Source organism: Idiotropiscis lumnitzeri, chromosome 4 (genome assembly GCF_059441095.1).
Source record: "Idiotropiscis lumnitzeri isolate Australia: NSW breed Sydney's pygmy pipehorse chromosome 4, RoL_Ilum_1.0, whole genome shotgun sequence".
NCBI lineage: Eukaryota > Metazoa > Chordata > Actinopteri > Syngnathiformes > Syngnathidae > Idiotropiscis > Idiotropiscis lumnitzeri.
Window position 1 is genome coordinate 14,943,007 of NC_142394.1, and position 15,056 is coordinate 14,958,062.

At 40.8% G+C, this 15,056-nt stretch overlaps 2 protein-coding genes across 6 annotated transcripts in view; both read right to left on the reverse strand.

Moving 5' to 3' along the window:
- LOC148338267 (ATP-binding cassette sub-family C member 5) overlaps positions 1-8,483 on the reverse strand; it is a 34,163-nt gene extending 25,680 nt beyond the window's left edge. Inside the window, exons 1-3 of the mRNA XM_088292873.1 lie at positions 8,143-8,483; positions 5,539-5,719; positions 3,735-3,890 (exon numbers count right to left, since the gene is read on the reverse strand). Coding sequence (XP_088148999.1) covers positions 3,735-3,890; positions 5,539-5,711 — 329 coding nt within the window. The 5' untranslated portion in view covers positions 5,712-5,719; positions 8,143-8,483. The remainder of the gene's footprint in view (positions 1-3,734; positions 3,891-5,538; positions 5,720-8,142) is intronic.
- A 5,925-nt stretch (positions 8,484-14,408) lies between these two features.
- The window catches only part of enox2 (ecto-NOX disulfide-thiol exchanger 2), a 167,142-nt gene continuing 166,494 nt past the window's right edge, over positions 14,409-15,056 (reverse strand). For all 5 annotated transcript variants that reach the window (XM_088294326.1, XM_088294323.1, XM_088294328.1 and 2 more), the window contains one exon: positions 14,409-14,833. In XM_088294326.1, the coding sequence (XP_088150452.1) occupies positions 14,702-14,833 (132 nt within the window). In that variant the 3' untranslated portion in view covers positions 14,409-14,701. The remainder of the gene's footprint in view (positions 14,834-15,056) is intronic.

Genomic DNA, 15,056 nt, shown 5'->3' on the forward strand with positions numbered 1-15,056 from the left:
AACATCTTCAAATATTGCCTGTAGAGTATAGCTAACACCGGTAAAGGTTTTATGACCTCAAAAGTTAAGGCAGGTGGCCTCTATTTGGACCCAAGTTCCCAACTGATTACAATCCTCTGATTGCAGAAGACCGCACCATAGCAACAACATTCTGCGATCCACACAGGGATGATTGGACAGAAATGTTCTCAGCAGCCGACGGCCAAGCTGATGTTTTGAGAGCCGCTTTGGCTCAGACATGGCATAGAAGATTCGCACCTCACTGGGCAGCGGCAAGTGTCAACTCTCCCAGGGTGAGTTTTTTTTCCCTTCTCCCCCATCTCGCCATCGTCTCTGCTGTGCATCTGGGTTGCGTAACTGTTCCTGCTATGGCAACACAGACTAAATCCCTGCATGCTGCAGCGCTCCTGCATACCATCATCGCCCAACCCTGACCATGTGAGAGCTCTCTACCGCTTAAGAATTAAACTCACCGGACACCACATTAGGTACGCTTCTTTGAAAATTTTGGCCTTTGCAGGGATGATAATGCTTGTTTTGGAAGACTCGAACTCTACTGTAATTACATTATAATTTCATTTTATGGCATAAAACTAAATGGGCGCACGTTAAAAGTTACGACCATATTTCTGCAGATAGTCCAAATTAGTTTATAGAATAATAAAAAAAATATTGCCAGTGTATCGTAATTAATGTCAGGTGAAATTGGAGTTTAAAACAAAATAAAAAGAAAACAGCAAGAACTGGCAGACTGAATAGAGGTAACAAGTCTCGCAACCATTTTCTATACCGCTCATCCTCACTTAGGTAATCGGAAGCAGCTTTCAGCCGACTTTGTGCGAGAGATGGGGTACACGTTGGACTGGATGCGGGCCAGTCGAAGTCTTACGCAACATTGTGAGGTGACCACAAGTTACGAGTCTACAGTAACGTATTTAACTGTTAAAGATGCCATTTCAACAAGAAATATTGTCACCTTTGATCGAGCGTATGGTAAGAATGACAGAGGGTACTTGGTACCATTCTTACCAAAGAATTTGTGAATAAACTCAAATCAGATTGTCATCATTTCATTTACAACATAACATGTCCTTTTTTGTGACTTTTTCAGTGGTTGCTAACGTGAAATATGAGCTTTGGCTCAGTAAAGGTGGAGAAAAACATATTTGAGAGATAACCACGGTGTAAATATTAACACAAAATAAGTCAAACTAGTGACAACATAAAAGCCTTTTTTTTAAATAATCAAGCAAACGCTTTGCTTTTCACAAAACTGGGGGACAAAAATCAACCATTCAAATATTTTTAGCATTTTTCCTCCATGCAATTCAAAGTGCAATATACAACTAGAACCCAAATTGGGCAAAAGAGCTAACCCAGCACTGCAGCCAAAATGGACCAAGCTAATGGTGAGTTCTTAAATCCAGCGCATTGGATTGAGGATTGGATCCAGCACACTAAAAACTATCCACACTGATGAGTTAAAGCTATCAAATTTTGTTTTACTATGTTAACAATACAGCTGCGGTGAAAAATAAAGACGAATTTCAAATGACAGTTTTACCAACATTTTCTAAGAGGAAGAAGCAACTTCCCCTGTCAGGGGTCACCACAGCAAGTCTCACATGACATGTTAGGCTCCGTTTTTAAACTGAATGCTCTTCCTGACACAACCCAACAACCTTCCGTGTGGGTCGTCCACCCTGACAAAGAGTTGGACTCTCAGCCCGGAGTTCAATGTGAGCGGTTTTCCTCTTTGAGCCATTTTGCCGACAGGTAAACGTAACCAAGGCTGGTGAAAGTCCACAACTACCCAGTGAGTGGGTTAGCAAAACAACGCAGCATTTTTTTTGGGGGGGGGGTAAAGGTTGGGCCCGTTGGACTCATTCTTAAAATCAGATTTTTTTTTTTATGCTGTGGGTCATCTGGTACACTCTTATCCTCTGGTCTGTGGTGACGGGACTCTGCAGTCAATGACGTCTAATGACAGTGACTGTTGGAGACACTGTACATGGCAGGCTGAGCAGTTAATGACATAACCGCCAAAGTCGGCCGCTAACTCTCGCTCTAATCTGTAATCGCTGTTATTCTTAGCTGCCCGCCATGCCTACAACAACCCGGCGCGAGAGACATTACAGGACTGGATGTCCATCGATTAAAAGTGCCAGTTATCAAGCGGAGCACGCAAAGTGCAAAAATAGGCATGGGCACGCAGAGTGGGAATCTTTTCACTGCCAATTCCCACACGTTGGCCTTGCACCTGGCTCTCTTTCTGGCTAGCTGTCAGTCCCTCTCTCACTACTGTCAATGTTTGACCAGCGTTAGCGTTGCCTTCATCTCGCTCACAGGTACGGCTGGGAGAGCACAGCAGGTTTTCTTCCAATATTTGTTGAAAAATGGGGGAAGGAAAATAAAATCAAAACCAACCCCGCTGAGCTAAGCGTGAGAGAGGCAAGATGCGTGGTGCCGATGGCCGCTACATTCCAGCAGTGATACACTGGGAATGGAAACAAAATCCTTTTCACCTCAGTGTTCCGTATCACTTCAGAACTTAATTCTACTAGTAAATGACAACTCACGATGCCAATCCAGGTTTTATTCTGGTGCTCTCTCAAAGCGGCTTTGCTTAACGTTGATCCTAATTAACCCTACAACGGAATGCAATCTTGTTATTGAAGCCCTTTATTTGTTTGTACAAATGATTACACAATATCTCATGAGCAACTTAACTGGGGTTGGGAAGTGGCACCAGGACGAAGCCATTGCGTGAGTAAATACTAATCATTTTCATTGGTATGTTAACCTTCATGATACAATTCAATACTGAAAAAATATTCCCTCTTCCTGAATGAAACTTGTGGAGGGTCTAATAGTTGCAACTTAGACTCTTATGGTTTTATGATGATCACATGGTCTGTGTCAGCATGACACAGCAGCAGAAACCAGCATGAGTGTACTAAACAAACACACAGACTAACAACTGTTAGCTTTGGTGGAATTTTTAATGCCAAACATGAGCGCTGTGGCTAATGAAGTCTGTGGATGCAAACTTGTTAGGCGCCCAAGCTTTTTTTTTTTAAATTAACAATTACAGCATTTTGTGAACAAGCCACATCAAAGTTACGGTTTTCCTCAGAGGGTCGTTACGACTGTGACGTGTGAACCCATACACAACAAATGGATGGAAAACCAGTTTTGAAATCAGAAGCCAGTAAGTTAATTGTTTGTTCAACAAATTTTCAATTTATTAAAAGGGGTAGGATTGGTAGCAAATGGCAATCTCAATGTTGTTCAAAGTAAAGAAAACGAGCTAGAAACAGGAAGTTCACGCACATGATTTGGACTTTGCGGACCACATAAAATTAGGTCGCGGGCCAGATCTTGCCCCCGGGCCTTGAGTTTGACACCTGTGCAGTAGAGGCACAAGGGAGTGACAATTGCAGATCCCGTACTTTTCCACGGAAATCGGCCAATCACAATCGCAAGCTAACCACACAAGCCAACACAAACTCCAGAAAAACAGGGTCACCTAGATTCAAAAGCAGAACCTCTCGACTGTGAGGTACCTTGCAACTTTGAAATATAATTTCTTATATAATAGTTGGATTATATAATTGTGTGACTTTTCTTCTGCGAGTCTTCTTAGAGTTTACATGCGGACCATTTCTCCCATCACACTCTCGTGTCACCATTTCGTGTTCGGCGCCTGCTTCAATGCCACACACTGAGCTCACCTTTGGCAGTTGACTTCGGAGGCTTCGTGGCAGGACAGCCCCCACACGTCGTTTATGGACAAGCTGGACGTCTTGTACGCTCTCACGGCCAGCGGCGAGAGCCAGTGCAGCGTCATGAAAGAGAAGAGGCCGGCGTTGTCGACTGGGTGCTGGTGTCTGGGAAACACAAGCAATGGTGGTGGGTTACACGTCCACAGGGGATGCGTGGAATACAAAAAAGTATCATGTAGGAAAAAAAGGGCAGGGGCTTGACCTATGTTGGCGTTTGAAGAAAGCATTTGAGTTGAGGCAAGGTGAATCTTGCCTGCAATGTTTGAATAGTAATTTGCACACTCTTCACAGAAGAGCCGCTCAAGGCTTGTTTATCACTTAGCATACAGTACGTTCAAACGCGCAGCTGTCTGCTACTCGGGGATAAGATTCCATTTGTTATCACGACTTTCCGCGATAGGCCAATGGCCAGAAGGCGGCTCAACGCAAGCCTGTGTATGGTTTGTGTGCTCAAATGAGAATCTGGATGTACATGTGTTATAAAGTTGCACCCTGTAGCACGTGGGTAATGTAGTCACCTCTTAATTCAACAATATCATTTTGTTTGCCTTTTGAAAGCACTTTGTCTACAGCCAAATGTCCAAAGTCAAAAGTGTGACGTCAACACATCTCATATCATTTTATTTGCCTTTCGCCACCAGTTAGTGAACAAATGTCCAAAGTCGAAAGGCAAAACGGGTGCTCTCCATTGCTTGTTTGTTAGGAATCGTCCAACAGTGAGGAGTTTCACTTTATTTTAGTTTATTTCAGTGTTAGTACAAGTTTTGTAGAGAGGATGTTCTAGTGTTTCTTTTTCAAAAATGCTCAATGCTTCAAGTTGTTTCAATTAGTTTTAGCATTGGTCCTATTTTTTAAATGTGGAATATTTGTGGCGTGGAAAACAAAAATAAAGGTCACCAAATACTGTGTAATAAAGTAAAGTACAATTCCCTCAACGTTGCTTCAGGGTGGCCGTACACTAATATTGAAATAATTTGCTTAAAATAAACCCTGAAAGGTCATGTATGATGTTAATCTGCAAAGACCAAAATGAAGGACATACTCACTATAATTATATAAACATAAAATGTAGTTTCAATTATTTATTGATTTTCGCACTCTTAAATGTTACTTTAATTTTATTATTGTTAATTATATTATTGTTAACTATATATATTTATCACTTCTGTTTTTACATTGGTATAACCATTAATGTCACCTTTGTTCATGTCACTAAGAAAAATGTTTTATGGTGACGCCAAGCCAAGCATTAGTGCGGCAAAGCATGACAGTGTTAACTGCGGGTGTCTTCAGCTTTTGTTTTCTGTTGAACATTTTCCAGCTGGGCTGCTGTCGTGCATGACATCTTGCAAGATCATGTAGCTCAGCATGTTAACGTACTTCCCAATCCGTCAGTGAATATCGAAATATTAACTGCGTACGTTTCGTGTTTTATTGCGGCCTTTTGTGGATTTGTTGTCACACTCATTTCCAAAGAGCGTCAAGAAAAGAACATGAGAAGGATAGACCCCCAGGAGTGGGTTATTATTCAACTTATTGTAGCGTTTTTACATTTTGAAGTTTCTCTTGTTTTCGCATTATGTATGGCCTCCTTGACTGCCTCCCACATGACAATTAAGCTCTTAAAAAAAGGAGATACAGTACGTGAGCCGCACGATGTCAATAAAGTCAACACATAAAGTTTTATTGTTATGTCCTGATATCAACAGCTGCCTAATAAGGAAAAGGGAAAATAAATCATAGAGTGGTTTACTTGTGTGTTATCCTGAAGGGCTTCAGTAGCTGTATGCTTTGCCGGTATCGGCCCCGTTTCTTGGGCCCTCGCTCCACAAACACCTCGGCTTCTTCCTCCTCTTCCTCGGGCTGGAGGGAGGCCATGGGCAGGCCCTCCATCCGCCCAGCCGCTTCCAAGGCGTCGGGAAACATGGCGCACCCTACGGAAAGGATAACATTATGGAGACACAAAGTCAAAACATCTGCATGTTAATTTCTTGAGTAATTTGTTGTTCATTTTGTTTACTTGGAAATTACAATTTTAAGATTGCTACTGTAACACAGCTGTGAGTTTGTGGCATGCATGCTTGTATAATCATGTAAAGAATTATGCAATCTAATTGAAGGAGACAATCATTTCAAACATGACCAAAAACACTGAGCAGTGTGGAATAAACCGTGAGTTTACTTCAGTTCTCACAGATTTATTTATTTTTTGCTCACGTTGACATTCTAGCAGCGGGAAATAGAAAAGCGTCTTTCACGGGTTCTCCTTTTCCTTTTGAGCCCCAGAGGTGTTGTGCTGAGTCAGGCTCGAGACTTTGAGGAATCACCTTGCTCAAGGGTCACGACGGCTCACTGGCGCACAACTTAAGCACTTATCTATTTAAAGACGTCTCGAGCTCTGGAGTGGACATCTGAGCTTCTTGTGTAAGGGATGGCGAACGTTTTGTCTCAAAGGGGAGGCCGTTTTAAGACGAATGAAAGAAAATATATGATTGAACAAATGTTTACTAGTAAAACGAGCTGGGCTATGAATCCACTAATTTCAGTTTATTAACAGTACAATTATTTTTTTATATATATTTTTTTAAGGGCCTGCATAGTTCAAACTTGATCCTTGAACAGAGAGCTCACTTAACTTGTTTACTACCATTGACGGATAAACACGTCAAAGATCCATTTTTTATTTTCTCGGCTAGTAGTGAATGAGTTAAAAAAGCTGTGTTGCCAACATAGCAATTTGATCACTATTATATTTAGCAACTTTTCAAACTCCCCTCACATCTATTTTCCCAAAAAGCAGCTTGCAACTTCGGTTCTCGCTAAGAACATGAACAGAATAATTTTCACTTTGTGTCCTGTTTGATCAGAAAGGAGCCTCGTGCAGGGCAATCATGGCGTTACGCGTCAATCACACTGAACATTGCCAAATGCCTCAAAGCAGCGGTTTATTGACATGTTGGAAACTTTTGACTGCTTCCAAGCAGCAAATGTAATGCACTGGTTGCCTTGCCTAACCTACATAATTCTAGAGTTCAGCATGATAAATGATTGTTGGAATTATAAAATGTGAATTGACCGATGATTGTGCAATGACCATATACTGTTTGGTATTGGGAGAAATAAAGCAAATTCCTGAAACAGAATAAAAAAAACAAACCTTTGTTTGAGTATTGTCATTGTTTGCTGTTTTGACACGCGAAAGGTATAATCGATTAATCTTTAACGATTGATAATTGTGAGAAAAAAATCTCATTTAAGGCCATATCACGCAACCCACAACCTGTAGTTTGTTTGTTTTTTAATTTTTTTTACATGAAACAATGTTCCGATTTTAGTACAAATGTGATTGGAGCTTCAGGAAAGCCACCTTGTGTTTTCCTATAGCATGTGATCTGTAGTCATATGGAACAGTTTGTCCATGTCTATTTTTAAAAAGGGTCCATTCATTTCAGTGGAGGGAGCCTAAAGATAAATAGGTGGGCCCCTCGCACGCCTCACGGGTTTTGCCTGCGTCAAACCATGTCAGAAAGCGCAGATAAATTCACACTGTGCATTGATAAGAAATTTTCACCGCAGTAAATTAAATGCACGGTGAAAACAAACGGACAGTGAGAAACAGTGATAAAGTATAGTAGTTTTGAAAAGTACATGTTAATCTCAACTGTATGTTTTTGTTCCGCCAACAATCCAAAAACATACACGTTAGTTTCACAGTATGTGATTCCCAACCAGTGTGCTGCTGAGGCACCGTAGTATGCCTGCGAGAGATACTCGGGTATTTTTACATACAAGGAGCCCTCTTATCTATGCCAGCAACGTATATTGGCAAGCACAATAATTAATGTGCTTCCATTGATGGCAAAAGTATATAAAAAATGTTTGGTGGTGCACAGTGAGATTTTCTCAATGGAAAATATGTGCCATGACTCATTGACCATTAGTGTAAATGTGAGTGTGAAGGGTTTTTACACCGAAATGTCCCATAACCGACTGACTCTTGCTCTAAGTCAAGAGAAAATAGAAAAAGTCTGGATGGAATGCGCCTGTTTATTTATTATTGATTTCATTTTTAGGAAGGAAAACACATCAATAGTATTTGTCAGGGTAGAAAAAGGTCACCAAGTCACTTTATCAGCAAGTTTCCGTGGTGTTTAACTTTAGAATTATGTTGCAATTAGTTTTTGACAAACAACTGAACATTTAGTGTGCTTTTTGGTAGAAATAAAAGTCCAATATGTTCGTTTATAAAAAGAGTATCACATTGACCTTGTCCTACTATGAAGGAGGTTTCACTATTACTTTTGTCACGGTGAGTCACTAACATGGTGTGAAAATGTCAACATGGCAACACACTTACGTGGATGTTGTGCTGGCTCGGGTCACACTTCTCAGATGTTGTGTTTACGGGCAGCCAATGCGGATGAGGATGACCATGTTTGCTAGTTAACTAGCTTTTGGCTCAGAGACGTGAAGGGAGCACACTGAAACTCATCTTCCGGCTCGGTGAAGGTGCTTGCAGAGAAAGAGGCTGCGGCGTCGGCGTCAGATGCGGGAGGATGGAAGTGCGGCCCGGAAAACATCATCAACTTGTCCTCCCCTCTCACGTGGATACAGTACGTGCCGCTTCCTTCCAAAGGTTCGCTTCACCGACTCACCAAGCTCCGCCGGGAGAGGAATTCCCGACATCACGGCAACGTCACAGAGCATCAGCCAATTGGTGACGGCTTTCAACGTCACGGGAATGAGGAAGTTCACGCGGGAGACAAAGGGGGCGGAGTCGCGACAAGGGGGCTACGTAATCATGAGCGAGGGGGGCTAGTTGGAGGGCGGCTCAAGCTGCGATCTGATTGGCTTTCTAACATCTCGCGCTCAACACAATTAGTCAAGTGCAAATTTGCTCGTGGCGCGTGCACACTGTACAGAACATTTTTAAACTTGAATTTTTCGAGTATAGATGCGCGTTTTTTCAAAATTGATTTTTGTTATCATTTTTATTCAGGCTGAAATCAGCTCAAACGAAAGTAAGCATGAGCAGCAAAAGATGTTCAGGATTTACAAGTTGTAAAAGAACAGAAACGGATTCAAAGAGGCAAGCTATTCCCCGTGGCTTTAATTAAAATAATTTTTTATTATTATTATTTCAGCCATCATACACCTGAGAGATTAAAAAAATTACAGATAAAAAAAAATGTCACGTGATCCACACGGTTTACCCAGTACGGGGTCACAGGGTTTGCTGGAGTTCATCCGAAGAAACTTCGTACGAAAGGTACACACCCCAAACTGGTCGCCAGCCAGTCGCAGAGGACACACAGACACTGCCACGAAATGGAAACGCTGCCCGCACACAAGTCAGGCGAGTTCTACACTATCAGTATAAAGAATTTCCACTGGTAAAACCTTAAAAGTGCGGAAGCAAAGTTTTATAAAATAAGTCCTCCCACAATAACATTGTGCTTTTTATGTGAAATGAACAATTGCATTTATTCAAGACTAAAGAAATAATTAAATATTTGTTAGTAAATTAATAAAAAAATCTGCTAATTCAGTTTCATGTAGAGTGTATACATCCCGTTTGATATTAAAAAAAAAAAACAAACAAACCAAGATGTACATCAAAAAGAGATTTTAATATTTGCATCGCATGTAGCATCAAAACAAATGAGGATCAGAGTAGATATTTTTCCGGTCATGATTTTGTTATTAATTTCAGATTAAAAAGTGAGTGATTTCATATTTTCAAGTTTTAATTTTATTTGTTTCCACATTTTGAGTAATTTGACGTTTACACCAAGAATGATTTATGCTGAAGTGAAACACGTGCAGATTATTTTTCAGTTGTTATGATTAGCTAATCTGTCGGATAAAGAGCTCTTAAAACATATCCAGGTGCTCTTGCATGACGGACCTGCTTATCCTGTCTGATTTCATTTTTGCTTCCCAGTATGAGCACCATGCAAATAAATAAAAGAGGTAAACCATTCGGTGCAGTTGTTGTTGTTGTTTTTGTTGAGCCAAGGTTTACTTTTTACTTAGGTACATTTCAGAGTCTGAACTCTGAGTTAAATCAGTACTCCTTCTTTTGCCAGAGTATTTTTTCCACACATGTATAATGTACTTGTTCTTAATCATAGAGTGTGAGTAGTTTTGCCAGCTTCTTATTTTTGATTGGCATAGACAGTAAAAATCAAATGAGTTTGATTCCTGCGGGTTTGCGTTTAGATCAATTGCAAATTTCTTCTTTAGATATGCAGTTAATACAAATGAGCTGAGGCAGAGTATAGTCGGATCTACGAATACAAGAGCCAAATGAAAATAGCAGTAACGTCTCAGGTATCAAAATCTTCCCTCTCCATGTGGTGGCAACTCCATCCAGCTTTGTCCCTACGTTTCCCGAAAGTTTCTTCTAAGCTAGTACTTCCAATTACGTAATAATTCTATAGCCTACGTACATAGTCCCCTAACCCCACCATGACACTAGCAAAACTTTCCTGGTGGTATGGAGACTAAATGTGTCCAATTCTGCATTTTAATTTTCGAAACAAACACTTTAAAGAGAAGCTGCAATTCACCAAAGTGGACATTTACAAAAGGAACAAGCTTACCAAACTTAATTTCCTGCTACTTACGTCATTATTGTGTCAAATAACACTGAGTCACATTGTGCAATATCAACTGTGATCATCAAATGGCACTTAGCATTGGGAATGTGCGCAATTCCAACCTGTCCAGTGAAAGCATTAAATCAGTTTTGACAATGTTGAAATCCATTTCCAGCATTTTGTCTTGTAATAAAATAAAAAGCAGAATGTGAACAATTAAAACTCATTTTGTGCACAATCAATATAGATTCAACAAAACTATGCCACAGAAGAAAAAAAACAAATTTGTATTTTTATTGTTGAAAATGTATTTACAAGATTTTTGTGGTCTGTTTACAATAAAGCCCATATTTAAAAATGATAGTCATAATTTAGAGAGAAAAATGTTAGAAATCTAATCTATTGTCTTTGTTATAAAATGACAACTTTTATTTTCTAAGAATTTGACTTATTTTCTAGTGAGAATATGTTTGATTATCAATATACTTATGTATTGTTTCTTTGCCTAATACCATTTAATAGTTAAATCCACTTTAGAGCCAAAATTAAAAACAAAACAAAATGTCTTTGTTGTTTTCAGAAAATCCTTTGCTATAGAGAAGTACGACAGAACTATTATCACTTTTTTTGTTAATCTGAACTTGACAATTGTTTTACAAATATAATACACAAGCCAAAATAAATGGGTACAACATAAGAGGTGTCCTGGCTTGTCTACCTCATCCAGTGTCACCATGGCAACAATGCCATTTTCTGTCATTATCACTTTTAGTCTGTGTACCATCCAAATTTGAAGATATCATTGTACATTCATATTAAAGATTGCACAATTTCTATTTCTTGGAGCATTTTAAAATTTCATATCTTTGCAGCTTGATGAATATCACGTCCATTGCCAGCAGCTGTTTGTTTCAGAGGATTTCACAGGAACACAAGGATTTGAGCAAGAACGCTTTCCACGAGCAACGTTTCAGTCAATGATCAATGAGCGCAGCTTGCCTGCATGGATGTTGAAATACGCGCAGAGTGGTTTTTCGAAAGCAAGAATGCCAAATTGAACATAAAACTACATCACATGCTGACTTGTGTTATTAGCCTCAGTTAGCTTCATATATTTGTGTTTATTTTAGCCAGGTCATATTAAAATCCCAGAAAAGTGAAAGCAAAATGTCTAATCCATTTGCTGCAGATAAGCGCATTGCGAAGAACTTGAAGCCTGCTAAATTCGAAAGAATAAAAAATAAATAAACAAATTGACAATTATAAAAAATCAGGCGCTAATATTACTTCTTCTTTAGCACCTATATATATTATCCAGGTGTTTGGAAGAATTCAGCCAGGTAACATTTGTGGTCTTTGGCAGGTAGCCTCTCTAGAAATGAGATAATATACTAGTTTTTCTTTTATTCGTATTAATAGCAGTGCAGCTAATCCTAAATATTCAACTTGCTAAACAACTGCACGCCAACCGTCGACTGGATACGTTCAAAATCCAAGTGTATGTAAACCTGGTTGTTAAAATCTCTTTCCATAAAGGAGAACCTGCAATAACTTTTGACCTGTATTAGTCAGCCTGAATCCGCTGGTTATTTTCCACTATGCATGAAAATATACATGTCAGCAAATGGACACAAAAGGCCACTGCATAATAGTTTTTTTTCGTCTTGTGTAAGAGAGATGACAAAGAAGACTGTATGAGTGATTATTAAATCTTCCCCACAAAGGATGATTGCATAAAGATGTGGCCTTGCAATGCAATCAGCGTACAACACCCCAGGGTGCTGTGCAAGGTGGGAGGAAACGCACTAAATTAAGTGTAGTTCAAGTTATACTCAACAGGAGGCGCTGCTAACCAACCAGCCTATCGTTAGGACCTTTAGTGGCCAGAGAACACAAAATACATATAGGTATGTCCCTTCTTCATCGTACTACAACACCTACTTCCACTTGAAATTGATACTTGGAGATGATGACAAAAATAAACACATGCTTAGCTTACCTTGTTGGTGCATCTTCATACTTGTCTTCACAATATGATGCTACACAGTTTGCCGTCCTAGCGATTATCAAAGTAAATATGAGGCCCACAGTGGCTTCTGTTGTTTTGGTTTTTGTCTGCTTTTCATATTTTTCCACAGTAAGTTTGAAGTAGAGGTGATATGACAGATAAGTTATGTTTAGTGTCACACCAAACTTGGTGCCGGCATCAGTTAAATGTGGCGATGGGAGCGTGATGGTCTGAAGGTGCTTTGCTCCTTCACGACCTGGTCGTCAGGGTATGGAGGTTAGCACCTCACATTCACTTCTCCTGCCATCCCGTGTGAGGGACAGTATTTCAAACAGTACGTCACACCAGCTTTAGTGATGACATCTAATGATCTGATTGAGGGTTGTTATATGGCTGTCTGAAAGCAAACACAGTTGAAGTAATATCCCACCTTTGCAGAGTTCTGTATAAGAAACATGTAGCAATTTTTAGCCTTTCATAGGTAGTATGAGTCATAAGCAAGGCAGAAAGTTGAGCTTGTGTAAGGGAATTCCACAATGACAAAAAGAATATTATACCTACAGGCAACCTTGTAGTGGAAGTGTGATGGTCAGGGGCTGCTTTACTTATTCAAGATCTGGACGACAAGAGAGTTAAGTTTAACACCTGACAGCAATTTCTCCCTCCTAGCAGTGTTGGAAAGTTTTATTTGTCACACCAGATGTTGGGGGACGCGGTGTTGTGTAAAAAGTGCTCACAATTGCAGCCCACTACGTTTGGGTTCTGCGCTGTTTTGCAGAATATCTACTAAACCGCAGCGCCTGCATTTGTGTCATTTGCATGGTGTGGTGATCGTTGTTGGTACTTCAGGGTGCCATGTCACTAGGCATAGGCAGCATCCTATTATGTGCTTGCTGAAGGGAGGCGGTCATAATGAAGTAGATGAGGACGCCGTCAGGAAGCAGCACGAGACAGGGAGGTAATTAAGGCTATCTCCCGCATCACAAAATCACCCAAAGGAACCCCGCGCATCCAATTAGAGTCATCTTCAGCGTGGAGAGGGGGTGTTTGGAAATGGGAGAAGAAGCACACGGGCGCCCTTCGTGGTGACATTGGAGCGCACTCTCCAGTCTGCAGCTTCACACCTTTTTAATGGCTCTAAATGAACAAACATCAATGGCCGGAGAGGAGAGCGGCATTCCAGGGAATCTTAATTAGTCCGCTTGCTGCCTTTTCTTGTGATGCCTGACGTGCTGCTTTTGTGCGCACCAACAGCCTTTAAAAAATAAAAAAGGCCTAAATTGCCTCGTGGGCCGTCAACTCAAAAGAGAAGACACCATTAGCGTCCTTGTTTATGCCATGGAGGCGCTGGCCGTGACGCAAGGCGCGGAGTCGCTCGTCAGGGCCTTGCACGAGTGCAGAAAAGTTTAATGAATAGTGTACACATTGTGTGTGTGTGCGTGTGTGTGTGTGAGAAATCACACCAATCTAATGCTGAGAAGCTTAGAGCCACGGCATTTGACTCAACTGCAGAATAACTGTCTAATAATTGTCAATAAGTTTATTAGTGTATAACGCTGCATGTTTATGATTACAAAAATAAATATATTTATGTCAAATATTTAGCATGAAAATCAAAAAATGAATTGAAAACTATGAACGTGTTTTGGTACGCAATTACAATTAATTAAAATAATGATATGCCCATTGGCCCCATCTCCGCACACCCTTGCGTAAGTTACTTGTGTGTCGGGGGGGGGGGCATGGCTATTAGATTTTGATGTGAGTGACACCCGCCCGTCCACTGCGCACAAGAACTCTTCCATTAAAATGTAGAAACTAAAAAAACACACCAAAACGGTGTCATATTAAAATTCCTTTTTTTATAATCAAAAATACAATCCAAGCATGTACAGCGTATAACAACAACTCTATGCAACTCTTCACAGCCTTTACATAAAATGAAGAAATATGATTTATTTTTTTTCATAATCTATGTTACAAACCAGGAGGACAAAATAAAAAAAAAAACAAAAAAAAACAAAAACAAGAGGCAGGATGGAGGCTGCAGGGTTTTAGAGGTTTGCAGAGTTCGACCCTGATGACGTGGCAGGTAATAGCCCTGTATAGTCCTGCTTGCACCTGCCAAAAAGGCTCAGAAAGCTTTAACGCCCAACCGACATGGGCCGCGCTCGCGTCCGATTCCAGTGACTCCTCTGCCTCGACTCCCGGAGAGTCGCGGCCGTGTCAAGTAAACATTCCTGTAACCGCGGAGACGGCGTCTTGACAGCCGTGGAGGGTATTGCGCTCCCCCCACGAGCGCGCCCTTACGTGCTCTTGATGCCCTGGAATCCGCAGAAGTTCCAACGTTTCTCCAAACTGGCGCCCACGCCCGTCAGCTCCTGCCTGAAGGTGCAGGGCAGCCGGGAGAGGAGCGCCTCCACCTCGGTCGGGTTGATCTACAAAGACAAGAGAAGCATGTCAAAATCAGACGTGGGGGACTCCAGTCAGAAGGTTTTTGAATTGGCTTGTTTTCCTAACCCAGTTGTTGAGCAGCTGAAGATTTTGAGCCGATTGGGTTACTTTTACCCAAAGTTGGGTAAATTATTTTTAGCCTTCATGGTGCTCTGAAGAGTGGATTTGGTCTGGCTGAAGAGCTAAAACTGGCTATTTTGAAGCACA